This window comes from Zosterops lateralis (genome assembly GCF_965231275.1).
Source record: "Zosterops lateralis genome assembly, chromosome: 5".
Taxonomy (NCBI): Eukaryota; Metazoa; Chordata; class Aves; order Passeriformes; family Zosteropidae; genus Zosterops; species Zosterops lateralis.
In genome coordinates, this window is record NC_139766.1 from 61,653,372 (window position 1) to 61,673,082 (window position 19,711).

A 19,711-nucleotide genomic window follows, 5' to 3' on the forward strand; every position below is an offset into this window, starting at 1 on the left:
TTGGCATTTTATTGCTGGTTTATTTCCAGCCTGGATAGAAAGTGTGGCTTCTTCCAAAGGAGATGCACACAAGGGAAAATCCTCCTTTGCATCCGGTGGGACTCACCTATTAAATCAAATACAAACAGCTTTTTCTGTTTACGTAACTACACCCACATGCTCTGGCTTGGTTTAGCTGAAAAAAACCCAAACAAAACACAGCACTGACATATAATTCTTTCCTGTCAACTGGGACTGACTGTGACTTCTCCTAAGATATTGCATGCTCATCAAGTGAGAGAAAACAAGAGAAGCCAAAGTGTGTTTATGCATTTAAAAAAATGCAAAAGCTGTGTGCAATCCTGACCTCATGACCACTAGTCAAAGCCCCAGACTGCCTGTGGTCCCATGCAACCATCCCAAGGGGCAGTGACCAAGGTCGTTGCCTCCAGATGTACCTGCAACCCAGCGAACGAGAGGAACAAGAAATTAAAATAATGTAAGAGCATAAAAAGTACCAACTGCTTTCACTTCTGAGAGCCAAAAGGGAATATGAAGAAGACCCAAGTGAAGGGATTTGTCTTGGGCGCTTGGTATTACAACGAGCAGCAGAGAATCCCACAGTAAACTTTCCTCTGGCTGCAACTCATTTCCGCTCACACCACAATGCCCAAGGGTTGTGAGAAAGGCCTTGGATGGCACAGCTTTGAATATTTACATGCAAGTTGTCAGGGATGTTTACCAAAAATGAGAGAGCTCAGTTTCAGCTCTTATGGTGAGGTTGAGGTTTGGGGTTTTTTGCCTTTAAAACTTTTCTTAACCAAAACAGTCAGAAAAAGTAACAATTCTCATTCATGTTTCATCTGCCTCTTCAGCAGCCACACACCAGCAACAGGACAAATTGATACAATGGCTGTTGGAAGCATGGAAACCCTTCTCCAACCACCAAAGGCCCTCTGATTATAAAAAGGGCAGCAGAGGAGACACGGAAATAACACTTTGTTACCTGTCTCAGTGCAAAGCCAGGAAAATAAAATAGTCAAAAAAAGGAATGCAAGGGGTGAGGGGAAACCCCTAGAACACATCTAGAAAACATCTAGAACAGACTTTTAATATTTGCCATTGAATATCTTCGAAGGTATTTAGTAATTACTATTTACTATATAACAACCATGTTTTAATTGGTGGCCATTGATAAATGTTTACTGATGAAAACACAGCTCAATGACAGCAATTTGAACACCCAGGTCTTTGTGTGCGCCCTGTGCTTCAAGGATAATACAGTGTTACCAAAAAGACTTAACACATCTGGTCTGCTTCATTGTTGCTTGTTGCTGTTCAGGGCTCTAAATTGGCTGCTTCCCTATTTGCTTCCCAGCTCACAGGCAGGAGAGTCCTGTAAGGCCTCATTACACGAGGTAAAAGCAGCTATGCCCTACCACATCCAAAATTTTTGGGAAAACAAAGCCAAATCTTCAATGACCATCAAGGGCCTTACATTCCTCCATACACTATGCCCTTAATAATGCTTGAGGATTTATAAACACACTCCCTCAAAACAGCCTGGCTGCTCCTTCCCCTGCTGTCAAGCTGATTCCCTTTCACACATCACAGTCTGTGTCAAAGGAGGCAATACAAGGGTCTTTGTTGGTGCTGCAGCTCTCCTAAAGACATGGAGAGAGAGAATGGCTTTAAAAGCATCTTTGTTTAGGTGCTGGGGAAGAGGTAAAGCCTGGCATATGAAGAGAAGGGATACATCCAAGCTTCTTCATGTGTGCTATATTTTTAAGCCTTCTCACAACAAATCTGGAAAGATGCCTTGAAGGGACAGCGATGACATTTGGAAGTGAAGGCTTTGATTTGGGGAAGAGGGAAAGCGCTGTTCAGTGTCACTGTGAATGCAAAGTGAGTCGCTGTGCTGTTATCCACTGTGGATTCATTCACTCTGCAGTGAAACTGTGTGCCTATTTGGCCTGGAAGGCTGAACTTTTCAGTGTTCCCATGAGCAGAAGCTGTCAATAATGAATTCACAGCTGCAGGTGAAACATGCCTTAGAAATTCAATTAACCAGAACACATGTTGAGGAAATGGCTTTCCTAAGTCATGTCAAGGGAGATCACAGGAAAAACTGTACTTGGCATGTGGCTGTTCAGTAAACTAGGGCCAAACAGTTCAGGGAAGAAGAGAGAAGAACAGCAGAGTTTCTGCTAGTCTAGACCTATTCACTGTCAGGGTCACTGCAGGGCAGGAGCCTCCCTGCAGCCCCCGTTTCACCAAGAGCTAAAGAGAGGGACAACCTTTCAGCCAGCCAACCCCCAGTCAGCCTCTCTGGTACAGTACATCCAGCACACGGGCCAGATATCCAGGGGTGCCACCTCACTGTTTCTTCCTCTTCTCCCTGCAGGCTTCAGCCCTGGAGGGCTCTATTATCAAATAGATGTTCATCACTGAGACCAAACAGAAGTAAGCAAATGTGACAATAACAAGACTGAAAAAAGCAGAAATCAAAGTAATGTATTTTTCACTAGAGCTTACAGAGCCATTATCCAAAATACCTGTATTTGTCCCTGCCTTTGCACAGAAAACAATCAGAAGTCACAGCTAAAGATCCCTACTGCAAAGCAGGATCATTTAGCATATTCACAAAAAAGGTTCCTCTATCTGCTCCAAAACTGACTAAGCTAATAATTAAAACCAGGGTCCTGGCTTGTGCAAAACCTTTTTTTTAATTATGATCTTCAATTCCCTTTTTATTGTGTTCTTACTTTGCCACAGATGAAACAGAAGGAACATGAGCAATGTTACTCCTGCACTGGCAACCGTAGGATTTTCATGGGCATTGGGACTCAGACTCACGTGCTCAACAGAAAGTGAGAAAAGTATTTCATTCAGCACACAGCATCATAGCTAATGTTGCCCTATGAAAATTAATATTAGACCACAGTTACACAAGATGACAGAAGAAGTATGGGGATGGGAAAAGAGATAAGACAATAATGCAGATGTTACAGTAAGATAATGTAGAAGGTGATGCCCTGCACCGCTTTATTTCTCTCCCAGGAGTAAAATCTCGTTGAGCAAATAAGGTAATGTGGACCTCAGTGAACTTCCTGTTTTGAGGTGTGATGTGCAATGCCAAACCTACTCGGTAGCAAATAAAGTCTCTCAGCATGAAAGTATTTTCACAACTTCTCAACAATGTCATTTTGACAGTTTCCTCTCATTTCCCACAAGATACTGCCTACAGTCATTTGCAGCTGATCCACACCCTTTTCCATGAAAAACAGACTGCACCCACACTCCTCCTTTTCATTACAAAGGTGGCAAAATACAATTTGAGACAATCTCCATAAGTCTCCTTGCCCAGCTGCCTTAGGACCATGGGATCCTACATCCCATAGGGCATAGCAATAACCTCAGGGCTGAAGGATGACCACAGTGAATCTCCAAAATGTACCAGGGGACCGAGTTCCTTTGAGCTCACAGGAGGCCAACCCACGAGGCAGGAAGAGTCAGTGTGCTGGTCCCTTGGCACAGCTGAAACTGGGCTTCAAAGGGCACAGGAAAAGGAGCTGCATTTGCTGAACAACACGTGTACAGTGCTGCTCCTCCTCTCCCACTGCTTTACCAGTCAGGACTTCTGCCTCCATCCCACATGACAAATCAGAGAGGTGGCCTTGGGTCAGCAAAAACAGATGGAGTACAACAAGGAAACTTGCAGTATCAAGTCATACTTTCCTGTGGGTCTACAGTGAGATTTTACAAACTTACAGAGGAGCATCCTGTGGTGTTCACAGTCCCTTATCACAAAGCCCAAGTGACCAGAGAATTGACTGCACTGCTGGCTGTCCCAATATTCAGTGAGGATTTGGGGTCTCTACCCACCACCACTCACAGTCCTGACACTCTGGATCAACACTTGATGTTCTTATCATATCATTTCCCCCTTCTTTTCAACAAGCCTTAGAGGAAAACAAAAGTTTTAGGCACAGAGGCAGGCTAGGACCATAAAACCTGCTGCAGCCTCACTGAGAAAACAACAGAAAAATCATAGGAAGTATCACATTTTTACCATTCCAACAGGTATCTCACCCAGGTCAACCTCAAAACACACCTTCCAAATAGGGTAACACACACAGAGTCATCACTGGTTCTGGCAGTCACTGCTGTTTGATGACCTGTTCTCCCACAGTTAAACTTACCCTGCTCCAATGGAGACCCCCAAAAATTGCACTCACCTCTATGGGCTCAGAAAGGGTTTCAAATTTGGATAGTTCTGCTTTGGCTTTTGCCTTCAAATCTGAGAGATCTTCATCGGTCTCTTCCTTGGGCTCAGAAGGGGTTTCCAACTTGGATAGTTCAGCTTTAACTTTAGCCTTCAAATCCGAGACATCTTCATTGGATCCTTCATGGTATTCCTCCAGGAGAGGTTTGAGCTCCAGGGATTCAAATGGTGCCTGATCTTGGCCATCCATGGGTCTGACATAGGCAGTTGGTTTCTGCTGCATTGCACTGGCTTTTGATGTCAAAGAAGGGGGAAAAGTCTGAGAGGAAGGCTGAGTGGTGCTGGTCAAGGTAACGGCTGGGCTGTCTCGACTTTCCTTCTCCTGTGATCCTGTCACTAAGTCCTGTAATGATTTGGTTTGGCTGTAGGTTGACCCATGGCTTTTGCTGCTGTTCTGTGACCTGGAATTGATCTGCTGGCTGGAATGTAGAGGTGACAGGGGTGCCACAGGAGAAGACAACAAACATGGCAGGAACGGGGAAAGCGCCAGAGGGGAGGCCTGCAGGCCATGAGCACGACCTTCCCCGCTCCCAGGCTTGTCATTGTGGCTGTGGGGAAAACTTGTCTGAGTGTCCCGGCCACCACCACGCCCGTGGCCCTGGCTGTGGCTCCGAGCGCTGGGCAAGCCGCGGCTTTTGCTGTGCAAACCTGAGGCTGGTTCTGTTCCTGACTGTGCCTTTTGGTGGTGGCTGGAGTGGCTTGGAGGACGAGGGGGTACAACCATGGGTCCCACGGGCGGACGGCGGGGCAGCTGCTGGAATGAAGGTGGCAATGTACGGATGGCCTTCTCAGGGAAGTACGGGCGATCAGGCTGTCCGGGGGGAAACAGAGGGGCAACACTCTTTGGAATCCCTATAAGGTTTTGACAAGATTTGTTGCTTATGAACTCCTTGACCTCCTCATAATTGCCCAGCATGTTCTGAATTCGGCTTGACAACTCATCTTCTTTATTAGTCTGCAACAGAAGAACAAAGACGTGGATATTTCAAAAGCCCCCCAAGAGATACAGCTCAGGAAGAGACATTCTTCAGGATCTTAATCACCACACATCACCATGAGTGAAGTTAGGCAAGCTCATCTTGATCTTGCAAATCTCTCCAAAGGAGGCGGGACTGTTTGAGCCACTATTGGCTATTCCAAGCCACACTTGGTGCACCTGCAGCCCTAAGGAGTGTTAACATCAGATTCATCTGTTATACTTCAGGCAGACATGCAGCCAAGCTGCTCCTGAGTGCTCTCCCTGAAACTACAGGGGACCAGCCCAAAGTCCATACTGGTCTTGCACAACCAACAGAGATTCAAGCACATACTCTTAAGGAATTGAAATTAAGCAGATGGGAAGATGCTGTGTTTCTATTTATGCTCAAGTCTACTACACCCTATACAGAGCCACAGCTGTTCTTTCCCACCTCCAACCTCTTTCCTCCTCTCTTCCCCTCCCCAATACCCCAAACCATTACCTTGTAGGGTTCTGCAAAGAGAGGAGTCTTCTCAGAAAACTGTTTTTTGTCTTCCAGAGCCTCCTGACTCCGTCTCTCTTTCTCTCGAATCCGCAGCAAGTTTCTGTCCTCATTGCACAAGCTTTAGGAAAGAGAGAAAGGAAGGATAGTTAACATTGTGCACCAGTGTTATCAACAAGTATCTACTTTGTGCAGACACCTTGGTTTCAGACAGCACCATAGGTCCAGAATCAAAGTAATTTTGAAATCCATGGGATGGTTACAGCTGACAAATCAGTTACATCAGCAATTTGCTGCACAACACAGTAATGTGGCACACAAGGTACTTGCATCCTTCTCAGTGATTTCTACTCCTGATACCATCCTTCAAGAACAGTGGGAAGGAAAAAGCTATCCATCCATTTCATTGTGAAACAAATTGAGAAGCAGTCAGTGGGCCTGACAAGCACACCAGCTGGCAAATCCATTTGCAAAAATAACTGTGAAAAACTACCATTCCTGTTCTTCAGACTTCCACCCCAACTCGTCACCCAGGAGTAAAAGAGAATTCATTATTTTGAAGGTGTTGCCACTTTCAAAGAATGAACTTTGCCAAGTTGGCAAAAAACAAGGCAATGCTATTTGGCAATAAACAGACTTGAAAGCTTCTCACCAGGAAACTCATGTAGTTGCATTTAAAGCAATCACACAAACATATTTAGAAAGATCTCAGAAACTCAGAAAACACCAGGTCAAATCCCCCTGTTCCTCTTCAACCACATCTGCATGCACTCAACTCTACCAGCCCCAAACCAAAGCACCAATAAACCTGTGTCAGATTCACAGCAGAAAGACTTCACGGGAAACCAAATCCTTTAAACTACACCTTGCCTGTGAAATTCTACTGCAAAACAAGAGAATCTCTTGCTCTAATCTTTATAGACATTGGGGAAGGAAAAACATGCAGGCATCTCTCTCCTGTCCTATTTCTACTCTACTGCACAGTCTACTGTATACGTACAATTCCTATATTCTATTCCTATTCACTTTGCAAGGGAAGAGCCCTGTCCTCCACACCAGTGACAACTTCCCAAATGCTACACCAGTAGCCACCTACTGAAAGTTTAATCATCCCTAGAGGAGAGGCAGAAGACTGGCTTTGCTGTAGCAGTTAACCAAGAGGTCTGACTGCTGCAGAGGGGGTTTCCTGACTCAATGAGAGCTCTGGAAAATGATGTTGACAGATGGCAAATTTCCATATATGGAATTGCAGTAAGGATGTACTTGTACCACTAAGGCAGAAAAACATATTCACGGGTTAGACTGTGCAAATTTAGCATAGTTTCCAAGTTTGCTAGTGCTGAACTCTTTCCAAATATAGCAAAACAGAAGTGTCCAGTAATATCTATGTACCCTACTTCTGCAAACAATTTTAAACATTCATAAAAGAAAAAAGAAGAAAGCAGGAATCATAGACCACTGCTTCAGTAAATACGTACAATCCTCCTGTAATAAACTGTATAATAGAACCATTTCCCCTGTGCATCTGATGTCATTTTGCATGTCAGCAATTTCCTAACTATAAGCAGTTAGTTGAGCAGTTGCACAGTGTGTGCCACAAAAGCTTTGTGCAGTCAGGTGTGGGAAACACCAACAGCAAAACACAAAAACTTAGGAAAAATTATAAGGCAAACTAGAAGCAATCTTGGCTATATCTACTATCTGAAATTGTATGCTTGCAAATGATTTTTTTAAGTGAATGTGTTTCACAAAAAGGCAGGTCACATATTATGACCCTGAAAATTGCTTTTTACTAAAACACTGTGCTTACATCCACGTGGATTACGGATGTCCTTCTATTTCTAGGCTGGCAAGCACCCAAACTCGGAGTAATCAAGTTGTTTTGCTCAGAGGGGTTCTGATCACATTCAAACAAAAGGAAAACCCTAAACCACTTGAGTGTCTCACAACAATATTTATGATGAGAAGTAGCTATGTTTCCTATATGTACCCTGACACTGAATGTAAAACAACTTACATGCTGCTTGCTGCAAAGACAGCAGCTGTAATATCTCTAAAGGCCTTTTCTTTCCCTGAACCTTCCTTGACCCCAAGCTCTCTTCCCAGCAATAAATTCTTTCTAAAGAGTGTGGAAGGGGAGGCAGAGGGGAAGGGCAGGGACACTGCCTATTTGCAGTAGTGCCAGCTCCTGAAGGTTTAAGAGGAGACAAAGGTGCCTGCTCGGGAATATCCCAGCGGACACGGGTGCTCGCACACTTACAGGAGTACTGGACAAGGCTCAGTGAGGTCACCCTTCATACCCTCACAGGGTACAATGGCCCAGGCTGCTGGCCATGCACAGCACACTGCCCCTGCAGCCAGGCCAGGGGTCATTCCCCTCCCCTTTGCTGCTCGGGATCGCCATCGGCCCTCTGCCTCCCTCTCTGAATCGGGTCAATGTAATTTTCATTCTGAGTTTTCCTCCAACGTCACTGAACAGAAGGAGCTACAGTTTCAAAAGCAGAAGGATAAGGGGAAAAAACACTAAGTAGATACTTATTTAATAATGCAGTTGAGAGCAGCAGCCTTCCCTTCTTTAAGTTGCAGACAAGACCTTAAACTACCCAAAGACGAGCTAAAACCCCTTCCAATTCTATTTTATCATATTGGTCTCATGAAAATCTTTTGAAAGCCTGGGCTATGCTGTAACTCATGGCAGGCACCCTAAGGTCAAGTGTCAGGAAGCCAGGCAGAAAGCCTCTGAGAACCACGGTCAGCTCGGGCCCTGCATGGCCCCGTGCCAAGAGGAGAGGAGGTCTCCATGTCCTGCCAGGCGCCAGCAAGGAAACCCGTGCAGAGACGCCGTCTGCCAGGCTCCAGCGAGGCGTGCCTCACACACACAGCCCCAACCCTGCTACCGCCAAAGCTGCAGGGAGAACCCCAACTCCTGTTCTTCAGGAACCTCTTCAGACTCGCAGCTTTGATATTCAGATTTTCCTAGAATGAGAACTCAAGAAAAACCTCCAAACCACCCCCAAGCTCTTCCTTACTGATTTGTGGAGATGCTTTGGGAAACTGGACCTCAAGGGCTTGGCACCAACACACCAAGCACATGGGAGCCTGGGAGTTGAGTTGGGGAATACATGCACAAGTTACCCCCAGCTGCCCCCAAAAAATCCCAAATTGTGCCTTGATACAGACTGAAACAGTAGAATACTGCTAGGTTCAAAGCAGCCCAAGGTGAAGGCTCTGCACTGGCTCCCGTAATAAGGTATTTGGTTCAGGAAGTTCAGCAAAACACACGCCCTGACCCCCATCATCATCCAGACTTGGGTCCATAACAGAAGCCACAAAATACCAACGTGCTCTGAAGCTGCTCTCAGTGACATGCCAACCCTTACTACACAGGTTCAAATGCTGATATGTGACAATCCAGACCATGACAACATTTTCAGATAATAGACTGGTGCAGGAAGAAATTCTGCCTCTTCTGTCCTGTGTGTTCTCCAAATGAAAATGAAAATAAAAATCTGCTTTAATTGTAGTAAGATCTGGTGTCGGCTCCCAAAAAGAATTATCCAGGAGCAAGGAAAGGAGGTTGAGAAAAGCTAAAAAGGAAGCACACAGAAAGCACTCACTTCCTTCTCAATACGCAGAACCTCTTCCTCTGAAACACTGAGACACAACATTTCATTTTAGTACTACAGGAAAACAGAAATTTATTGAAGATGTTTTGTCATTAAAATTGATTCTTTCTTTAATATGAGAAACTGCTGATCATGATTGAGAGATGTGGTTTTGCTTACGGCAAGACACATCATCCCCAAAAACAATTAAACAGATCACAAGGATGCATCACAACAGACTTGCTGCAGCACCCTGGCTCTGTTCCTATTAAAATCTCCACAGAAGAATTGCCACCAATTTATAGAGCCAAGATCACATCTGCAAAGATTAAATACGCAGTATCATTCATCAACACATCAGCTTGAGAAGAAATGTGGATAAAGGCATGGCACAGAAAGTTCCTGAGCATCACAGCTGTGCTCAGCCCTCACACTGGTATCACCTACACAGCCTGACAGTGACAGCAACACAAGCAGATGAAAGGACAACACAATAAAACAGGATCAAAAACTCCTCGTCCCAACTTTTGCTTCCTTTCCTTTACGGAAACATCAACAAGCTGTGACTTGCTGAATCTTTTAAGCTCTGTTTCACATCAAACACTATTTCTCAGAAAATACACAGTTTGAACATACACGAGCGGTAAGAGAAAAACACAGGGCAGAAGTACAACAGATGGTACAGTTAGTCAATATTTTCCTGCATCATCATTATCATCAATCAGCTTTGGTACATGCTTCCCAAAAATACATATCTTCACACTGAAGTGATATGAATTGGAATTAACTTTTCAAGATTTTGTTTCCTCTAGCTCCTTCAACTCATCACGTCTATCCAGCCCTGTTCATTGAGTGTACAACAGGGGCATCAGACCCACTGAGCAAGAGATCAAGCCCTCACAGCCCACCTGTTTATCTACAATGACAGGTAAGAAACCTCCTGTCAAATATTTTTGAACACAAAAGAGTTCCAAGTAAATGCAGCGCTACTGCAACCTTTCCCTCAAAACATATGGAAAAATGATCCTGAATACACCTCTTTTTATGTTTTAAATACAGAGCCCTCTAGGTTACACACAAAAAAAAAATTGAAGCAGAGAAGGCTGGGATGTTGTAACAGGCAGAAGAGTTTGCTCAAGTAGAAGCTGAGCTGACTTTTGCCAGAAAACAAAAGCAGTTCTACTTTTGTAACATTAATCATCTTCTCACTCAGCCTCTCCCACGGTAATCTTTGGGTTCAAATTCTTACTTATTTGTTTCCTCCCACTGTTGCCAAGTTTAAAATTATATTCATTACTCAGCCATTAAAAGGCTTTTGCTTCCTTTCAGCATCAATAGGCCTTTGATCATCAAGCAGTTCCCAGGAGTAAGCCTCATCTTTTCCTGAGAAGAACTGAGCCCCTGGAGCGCCTAGTGACTTTAGCAGGAACTGGGAATTCTCAGATGCTCTTCAAACATGACAGATCCTCCATAGACTGAGCCTAAACCCCAGTGCAAGTGGCTATGCACTTAAAAACACACCCCAACATTTCCCAGCCTGAGGTCCACAAACCTCTGAAGTCTCAAAAGAGGAAAAAGCAGATTTGTCAAAAGATGCAAAGAACTGACAGTAACAAACTCTTCTGTGCCTACTCAAGAAAGGCAAACAAGTGAAAAGTTTATGACTTAGACTTTCCCTCACACCCTGGAATGTTTAAAATCTAACTATTACTTAGTCATAAACTGCCTCGTACAACAGTAACTTAGGAAATCAGGAAAAATATGACAATTATAGAGCACGTAACTATGGTGCCATAGCTAAAGACCTGAACAAACCAAGAGGCACCATCTGCACTTGTGATGCTGCAGAAATGAAGTCTCTAAAGTAATCTAGGCTTTCAGCCTCTCCCCATGAGGGTGACGTTAATAGAACAGTCAGAAAAGGCGCTAATTATAAGTTAGACGGGGAACACGAAAGCTGTCATTCTCCATCTAAATGCAAATATACTAGAAGGGCTTTTAAGAAGGTGTGATTGTGTGAAGTGTAATTACAGGGAAAGCAGACAAGGAGTTGATGAATTTAAGGCTTTGTTTGTTCTGGATGTGGCAGGCAAAGCAGGAAATGTGAAAAATTTAAATCACCGGGTATGTGCAATGAAAACTCCTGACCGCTTCGCCTCTGCAAGGCGTTCCGTACACGGCAGTGTCGGGCACACATCCCAGGATTTCCCCAAGCCCCGTGAGTGGTCTGATTGCCATTCAGGCCTGGAGGCATGCGTGTCTTTGTGGGTAGGTGAGTAAAGATCTGTAACTCAAGTGCTATTTCAGTGACCGGCTATGCAAGAAAGAGTCCAAGCTGCTGGTGCCTCGGCTGCAGCTGATGGAGCAGCTCTAGAAGCGCAGCCTAGGACGGGACCTGAGTCCAGGACGGGTTCCCCAGATTTTAAGAGCCCTCTCATAGCTGCACACCAGGCAGCCTTGATTGCGGTGACTCAACCGTGACAAGACTGAGCTTCCATGTGAGCAGCTTTTGCAGGCAAGAGGAGCCCATCCATGTCCCTTCTCACTTCATCAGCATGGATCAAAAAGTCAGCTTTGTCAGGACACAGATAAGACAGTTCCCCAGATGGGTTTACCTTGCAGAGGCGACAGTGAATAATAAGTTACTCTAAACTTCACTCTCTGTATCAAAATGGGAGGCTTCACTTTGCCTCTAACTCATCGACACTGCTCTGTTGCACAGCTGAGCAAACGTTTCCACACAGCCCCAAGTGCCTCCTCCCACAGAGAGCTCTCATACCCAGGGCCAATCTGGTCAGGCTCAGCTGGTACACCCAGATCCCTCTGACAGCGTGCTACATCCTGGCTTTGTCTGAGAATCCGCTTCTATGGAGAAGCGCCATTCCCTGCTGAGCAGATCCTGCTCCAACAGGGAGGAGACTTTGACTCACCCACGATTGTCTCACAAGTGACCTTTTCCCATTTTTATGGATTTAAAAGTCAGCTGCAGTCACGAAGTCTCTCATCCACAAAATGCAACCTGGCATTATTCCCGACTTGCCACAGGGCAAGCACAGGGACTGAGGGACGCTGGCACAGCAGGGTCACCAGCCCTGTGCCCCAAGCGCTGTTGCAGCAACTGTTCCAGCGGCACCTTCCCTGCCCCTGCAGCACCAGGAGCTTGCTGCAAGCTGCATTTTTTCCCCTTCATAAAAACGGAGGTAAAGCACTTGGCAACTGCGTGAATTCAGAACTCACACCTGGCCATGGCAGAGCAGCACAGTGGCAATTTGGATTAAGTCAGTGTTCAGGTAGTAGGCAGGCAGCAAGAAAAATTAAGGTGAGTAGACCCATTAGAGACTCAGCTTGACACGTTCTGCTCTCCACCAGGATTAACAGCACCTGGAACATCTCTCACTACTTGGGAATGGACTGCCCTGCAGCATTACTCCCTCCCACAGTGTTTCCTCCTCTTGATTATCTACATGTCACTTACAATAAAAAACATCATGCATTTCTCCCGATTGTTTAAGTCAGCCTGAGACACATAAACAAATTTAACTCATTGTCTTACAAACCCCAGCTCAGGAAAATTATGTGACTGAAGTAAAATCAGTGGAAGAGTGCCAAATCTCAAGTTTTGTTAAGCCTGACCAGATCCTCCAGCGCTGTGCACAGCAGTGCCTGGCTTCAGCTGTTATCTCTAAGCCAAATCTTTCTGGCAGGGCTCTTTAAATCAGCTGCATGAGCACAGGAGCAGGGTAACCACCACGTGGTGAGCAGCAACCCTTTCAGAACATGCACATGTGTGCACAACTGCCCAGCACAGGGAGAAGGGGTTCCCCAGTGGAAACACAAAGGCAGGACAGTGATATTTTATTAACTCACCCACCACTAGCAAAATATCATTGTCTCTAACGCTGACAAGGCATACTTGAATAGTCAGAAGTGGTTATCAGCTGCTGCCCAAGCAGTCTGAAGGCTTTCTTTAGTGAAGTGGTGCATGAAATCTCCCACTGTACCCATCTGCCTCTGAATTCCTCATCTCAGTGGCAGAAATCCAGCAGCTGGGATGGATGAACTGTTGTAGGCTTGCCTGGGAAAATGCATAGGGTACAACCTACATTCTACCTTACATAAACCCTATCCTACCTGTCCATTTGCTTTTGCCTTGAAATACCTTTTTTGCTGTTCTTGCTGTTCAGTAAAATCAATATGTTTAAAGGTAGCAAGAGAACTGTGCGTTTGCAGTAGTAATGCACAAAAAGCAGAATGTAAAAATGAAATCAGGTTTCTACGTCTTTAAAGTATCCTCTAAAACAATGTCCTTTATTGGCAAACCATGACAGATTAGGTAAAAAGACTGTTGCAAACTAGTACTATTTGAAAAGGAGCCAAATAATTGAGGACTCAAGAAAAAGCATTTTTACCTTTAATATTAATTTCTCAGACCTATTTTAATTCATTTTTTCCACACAATTGCAACATTTTGATTCACACACATTTCCACCTTAGTGGTTATAGGAAATTAAACTATGCATGCTTAGACCTACTGTTTCTTCCCACCCAATATGCAAACATTTTATTCCTGATGTACCACAGAAGTAACCAGTCAAGCAAAGCCCAACGGTGCCCTCCAACCCAGTTAAAGTTTCTCCAGCATCCTCATAAAAATGATAAGGCTTTGAAAAAACTCTCAGATAAAAGGCGTTAAGATAAAAAGCAAATTACAATAATGGAAAAAAAAGAAAAATAACAATCCAGGTGATATCAGCTGCTAAATTTCAGAAAACTAATGTTTAATTTTTCACGTGAAATAATTTTGCAAGTTAAATTAAAGATTCAAGTCTTACAATCTTTTTTATTACCTTAGTTCTTTGAGAGGATACTGAAATGCTTGCTTCGTGTGCAGGAAGTCAAATGCAGTAAATTTTCTATTTAAGGATGACATTAAAATTATTCCAGTGGACATGCCTTTTGTTCATTGATTTTATAGAATTTCCTAAATGCCACTAAAAATACCTCAATGTTATTGTTCTCCCCTACAGTAAAAAAAAGAATTTCAACAAGATATACAGTTAGTAGAAGAAAACCCAAAATGTTTAGCAAGCAGCTGCTTCATGGGTGTGCATTTAAAATCCCTTCTCACACAGCTACCATCCCTGCACATCTGGCCCAGTGAATGTCACTGGTTTTTCCCCAGGGGCTGCTATCAGCTGACCTTGTCCATGCTCTGCCAAGCAGCTCCTGTTCCATCAGTCACTCTGCCGTGCAGTCCACAGGTGCCACAACACACACACTGCCACATTCTCCCTTCACACGCACCTCAGTCTAGCTTGGTTCCCTTCAGCCATCCCCAAACTCCTGTTTTGTAAAGACCTGACTTCACCCAGCTTGCTGCAAATGCTGTCAGACAGCTTGCAAGGGCTGGCAGTGAGACCTCTGCAGAGCCCAAGAGCCTTTCACCTCAGATCTCCTGCACAGCCCGAAGGGTCTTCCTTTCTTCCCTCTGTGACCATCCCAGCTGAGAGCCAACACAGGCTCCCGGAGCTGACAGCTCAATGCAGCTCAAAGCCCAGCGTGTAAAATGTAACATCAGCCTGAGAATTCGCTCCTTTCCCGACTGCAAACCCGAAGCTGTTCAAAGAATTAACTCCACATCAAATGCCATCAGTGGTTTTATTTGCTGTGAAGCATATCAAAAGCAAAACCTGCAAATATGAGCATTTGAAATGGTCTCAGAAAAATGGATATGTGCAACTCTGCCTCCTGAATCTTTAATTCCCTGCAACCTACTAAACACAAGAACAACTTTATAACATTTCTTGTGAAACATTCTCACTGTAAATCCTTCCCAAACAACTGAATAAATCAAATCTAACATGCTAAGAACGGGATAGTACTGTAACTAAACTGAGATTAAGAAAAATTAAAAAAATATGAAGATTAATTCTTTCATGCTTTCATAAGAACTAGCAGCAAACACACCATGCATGAAAGGTTTCCTATCCTTCTGAGTTTTTCACTTACATAACAGCATGTACCAAGTAACAGGTTGGACAAGTCTTATCTGCACAGCAAGGACTGTGTAGAAGCATAACAAGATTAGCAATGTTTGCTGAAAAGATCTGTTTATATCCTGAAAAGCCTGTTTAAAAACCTATCCTGCATTCTCTGCCAGACTCTAGTTATTCCAGAAGTATTTTCTAATTGTTTCCATCTATACACAGAAGGGCCTGCTAACTTTCCTATGGTTTGTATCTGTTTTTCAATTTATTAAGAGGCGCACATGCTCTGTAGCTGACTACCTCTCCGTGCTGGGGTTTCAAACTGCAATCGAATCATCAGCCTGAACAAAGCATCTCATTGTCATTCGAAAGGACTTGGCAAGTGTTCAATCTAAGCAAGAGCAATAATCCATGACAGGGTGCATTAGGCAGGTACTGATGCATGCCTAATGCACTCTGCAAAGCATATACCCCTCCAAAATACACTCTGAAGTATCTTATCTTTCCTTTTTCCTGCTTTTTAAGAATATTTACATAAGCTGTTACTTTTAGCAACTACAAAAAAGCTCTCTCTTTAAAGAATAATACTAAAATGGATACAAATACTTTCCCCCTTTGTTTCTGTACACAATTATTCAACATCTTCCTAATTTTCAAATAAAAAAAAAAAAAAAAAAAAAAAACCAAACCAAAACAATCACAAACATCATTTTCACCCCATCACCTGCACCTCTGTTTAAAAGGCACCTATTTTCCCCTGGTACTGGGAGCAGGCAAGTGCTCAGCTCCACCATCATTAGGCACACTTGCGTGCAGGCAGTGGGAACATCACCCTCTGGCTCGCACCAAAAGCAACAGCCAGCTCCCGTTCCCACGGGACAGCAGCACGGCTTTGGCACTGCCGAGGCCACTGCAAACACTGGAAATCTCTGAGCTGCCTGGTGCAAGCCTGGCCCTGGCTCTGCATCTGTGTGCACCGGGCAGAGCCCAGCAGGCACCGGGCATGTTCCAGGCGTGCCAAGAAAGGCTGGAGGGGCTCCTGCAGGCAGGTGAGGTCAGGTGTCCTCGCCTAAGGCAGCACCGGGAATCCAGGCACTAAATCCCAGGAAAGGGGAGTGCTGGTGGGAACAAGCAAGGCCGATTTCAAAGCACTTTCCTCGCCTCCCTGAGCAGCATGTGCTCCTGGAGAACATGTTCCCTGCTAACCATGCCCTGTCCTGGAGAGCAGCTGTACACCACGTCAAAAGCCAGCTCAATACCCAGCCAATAGTTGTTTCACCTGCTGCTGCCTAATCTAGGTGAGATATCTGAAGGATGGACACAGTTTCTCTAAGGACTAATGTATCTCAAAAGGCTTGCAGCAATACCAAAAAATGATAATGTCAATGTGCCTCTGAGCACATCTCCTTGGCTGCTGGAAAACATGAGGTATTTTTTGTGAACCACGTAACACAGCAAACCCCATGATTTTCACAGGGAGGCAGAGGGACAATGCATTTTCTAGCTGAAATAGCAAACTACTACATACCAGGAGTTATCTGCCAATAATTGGGCAATGTGCTGATTAATACTTTTTCTGGGTTGCCTAAGGACACTGCATGCATGAGTATCTTGCCACTATCAATTAATCACTCTTTGTGCTTTTATCCTGGTAGAATTTACATGTTGCACACAGTGAATACCCTGAATGAGGCAATTTCTACCTCCAAAAGCACTTACTATTGTCAGTTTATTTGCCCTGCTTAGCCCAATGCTCAGATTGGCAATAAATCATCATTCTTAGCAGCTGAAGTGTTTAGTGTCTTTCATTCAATATTCTTTCCTCCTCACTGTTCCCCCTGGAAGTACAGTAATCATGTGCTGAATAGTCATTTACAGGGCTGCAATTAAGAGATTATTCCATTAGGCTTTGTATTTCTATCCGGTTTTATGTTTCCATTAAAAGCACTTTGTTAAACAATTGAGCAAACAACTTAATGCAACAGCAGGAGCCTCATGAGCTGATGCCTGTCAGGCAGAGCCCCGGTAAGGCAGCCCAGGATGGGCAGGAGGTGCTTATGGATCCACAGAGAGATCCTCCTTTTAGACAAGATCCTAAAACCAGGGAGAGGATGGACAGCATGACTGCAGATGGGCCAGTGTGGGGTAAGCAATCAGGGCAGTGACTGCTGCCAAGAGACTGGGTGAAACTGGGGAAGAGTCACTGGCTGGACACGTGTGAATGGGTGCATTCCTCTGTAAACACAGCATCATTTCTTGTGCCTCTAAGAGCAGAGCAAAAAATGTCAAGAAAGTTCTACTTCCAGAAAAACCGACCACCTCTTCAAGGAGCAAAACCTGGCAGCCAAAGGAAGTCACATCTGCCCAGGCAATGACTGTGGTGATTTCACACCAAGCTTGTGACCAAGGCTGGAAAATCCCACCAAAGTGCCGCAGAAATACACGTGAGGAGTTTCACCAGGCATATCCAGCATTCTGTCCGCTCAGTGGTGACTCAGGGCCTTCCATGGAATACATCACCTTCTCTGATAACGCCCTTCCAAGCCTCCGCCCTTACCGAGTATTTTCACGGCCAGAGCCAGTGAGTTCCTGCCCTCAACACCAGGGTGGCAAGAGACTTGGAAGGAGAATGATTCAGCACTGCCTCTCCCCGGGGTTCCTCATCCCTGCCCTCCCACGCATGTTCCCAACAATACTCACTCCCTGCCCTAAGGATGAGGCAGGAGGTCTGTGCTTTGCTCACCCAGGGACAGAGCAAATGCCCTACAGTAACCACTGCACCGAGCTCCTGAGAAGGTTTTACACTCCTAAATGCAGGCTGCTGGAGTATTCCTCACTCCCTGACTGTTTGTCCAGAGCTACATCCAGTGCCAAGCAGAGAAAGCCCCTTGAACAAGCTGCATGCAAGCAGACAGCTTCCTGCATCATCACAGGGATGCACTGACTCAGGATTGCTTCATCTCTCTGGACTCCCTCGCTGGCCCCGAAATTCATTAATGAAACATCCACAAACAGAATGAATAATACCCCCAACAGCAGCTAACACCTCACACAACCCAGGTAACATCCAGCCAAGTCATCTGTAGAAAGCTAGGTATTTTCAAGAAAATGCAAGTTGATCATAGTAATTTGGAACCATGGGATAACATTCTCCACACACGTTTTTTTTAATACATTCAGTAACTTTTCCATCTTTTCCAATTGCTGATTACCACAGTGACTGCAAAAGTAAAATTCTGCAAGGCAAAATTTGCCATAAGTGTTTCTGGAAGCCACTTGAAAAAAGGGAGTAAGGAAAGAGTCTCCCTATTTATGCATTTTTCTATTCTTCATGAAACTTTTATAAATCCTCAGAACGGCTCTTAGAATTCTTCCCAACTAGCAAATTGTGCCTTAACTCCCCATTTTTTCACCTAATAACCCTGCTTAGAAATGTGGTGCTTGTAGTAATGCATATAACAGAGAAAGAACACAGGAAACTGTAAGGTTAATATCCCTCTCGTTTCTACATCTCTTTTTCTGTTATTCCTCAAGCTGTGAATAAGGAATCCATTTTGAGCACTTGCTCATACACATGCAAAATCCATTCTCTGTGTAAAAGCTCCAGGTCAAGAATTCTTTTTGAGCACAAGCTCAAGCAGAGCTCTTTACTAGGAACACCCTTTTGAAGTGGACTTGAAAACTTAAAAGCCAAAGGAAACTAGAAAATTAGATCCTCTTTTCACTAAAGTACATTTCCTTATAACATACAGTTTAAGTCTCTCAAAAGATATGAGAGGTAGACCAGCTGGAACCTAGTGCAAAAACTGAAGACTACAATTTGGCCCCAGATGAGGACAGCATAGAAGAACCCAGAGGATCCAATAAAATTTAGAGCAGCAGCTGTAACAACACCTTGTGTGTTCACCCTGCTGAGCCCTGGCACATCAATTCTCACCACTGCCTCAGCTTTCAGCACACCCTTGGCCAGCTGAACTCACACAAACCATTTCAATCCTCCTCTGGTTTCCTACTTTCCATTGAGACTTCACTGTGTGTAAGCAGGATCCTAGATCTGTATCTAGTCAGTGCATGCACCTCCCTTGCACTCCTATCTTATTTGCACTCACCCACACGAAACAGAAGAGGAAGGGGTGAAAGAATAGTTCAAGGGCCTTCTAAGAAAACTGCATGGCTTAATTAAAGACTTTTTAAATGCATCTTATTAACCTCAGCAACTGCTACTGGTTGTTCAGAACTGCCCCTCTCTAGGGGAAAGAAAGAAATATTGAACAAGTAAAACCAAATCATTATTCACTTGGCAGATTACTGTACACAAACAGCCTTTCAAGTTGTTACATTCAAGTAAACACAGCTTACATCAATATCATCTGTACTTTTCAGTCATTAGCCTTG

General features: G+C 44.4%; 1 protein-coding gene across 1 annotated transcript in view; it reads right to left on the reverse strand.

Annotated features, from left to right (window-relative positions):
* The window catches only part of AFF1 (ALF transcription elongation factor 1), a 76,558-nt gene that overhangs the window by 46,274 nt on the left and 10,573 nt on the right, over window positions 1–19,711 (reverse strand). Inside the window, exons 2-3 of the mRNA XM_083861673.1 lie at window positions 5,725–5,845; window positions 4,218–5,219 (exon numbers count right to left, since the gene is read on the reverse strand). Coding sequence (XP_083717799.1) covers window positions 4,218–5,219; window positions 5,725–5,845 — 1,123 coding nt within the window. The remainder of the gene's footprint in view (window positions 1–4,217; window positions 5,220–5,724; window positions 5,846–19,711) is intronic.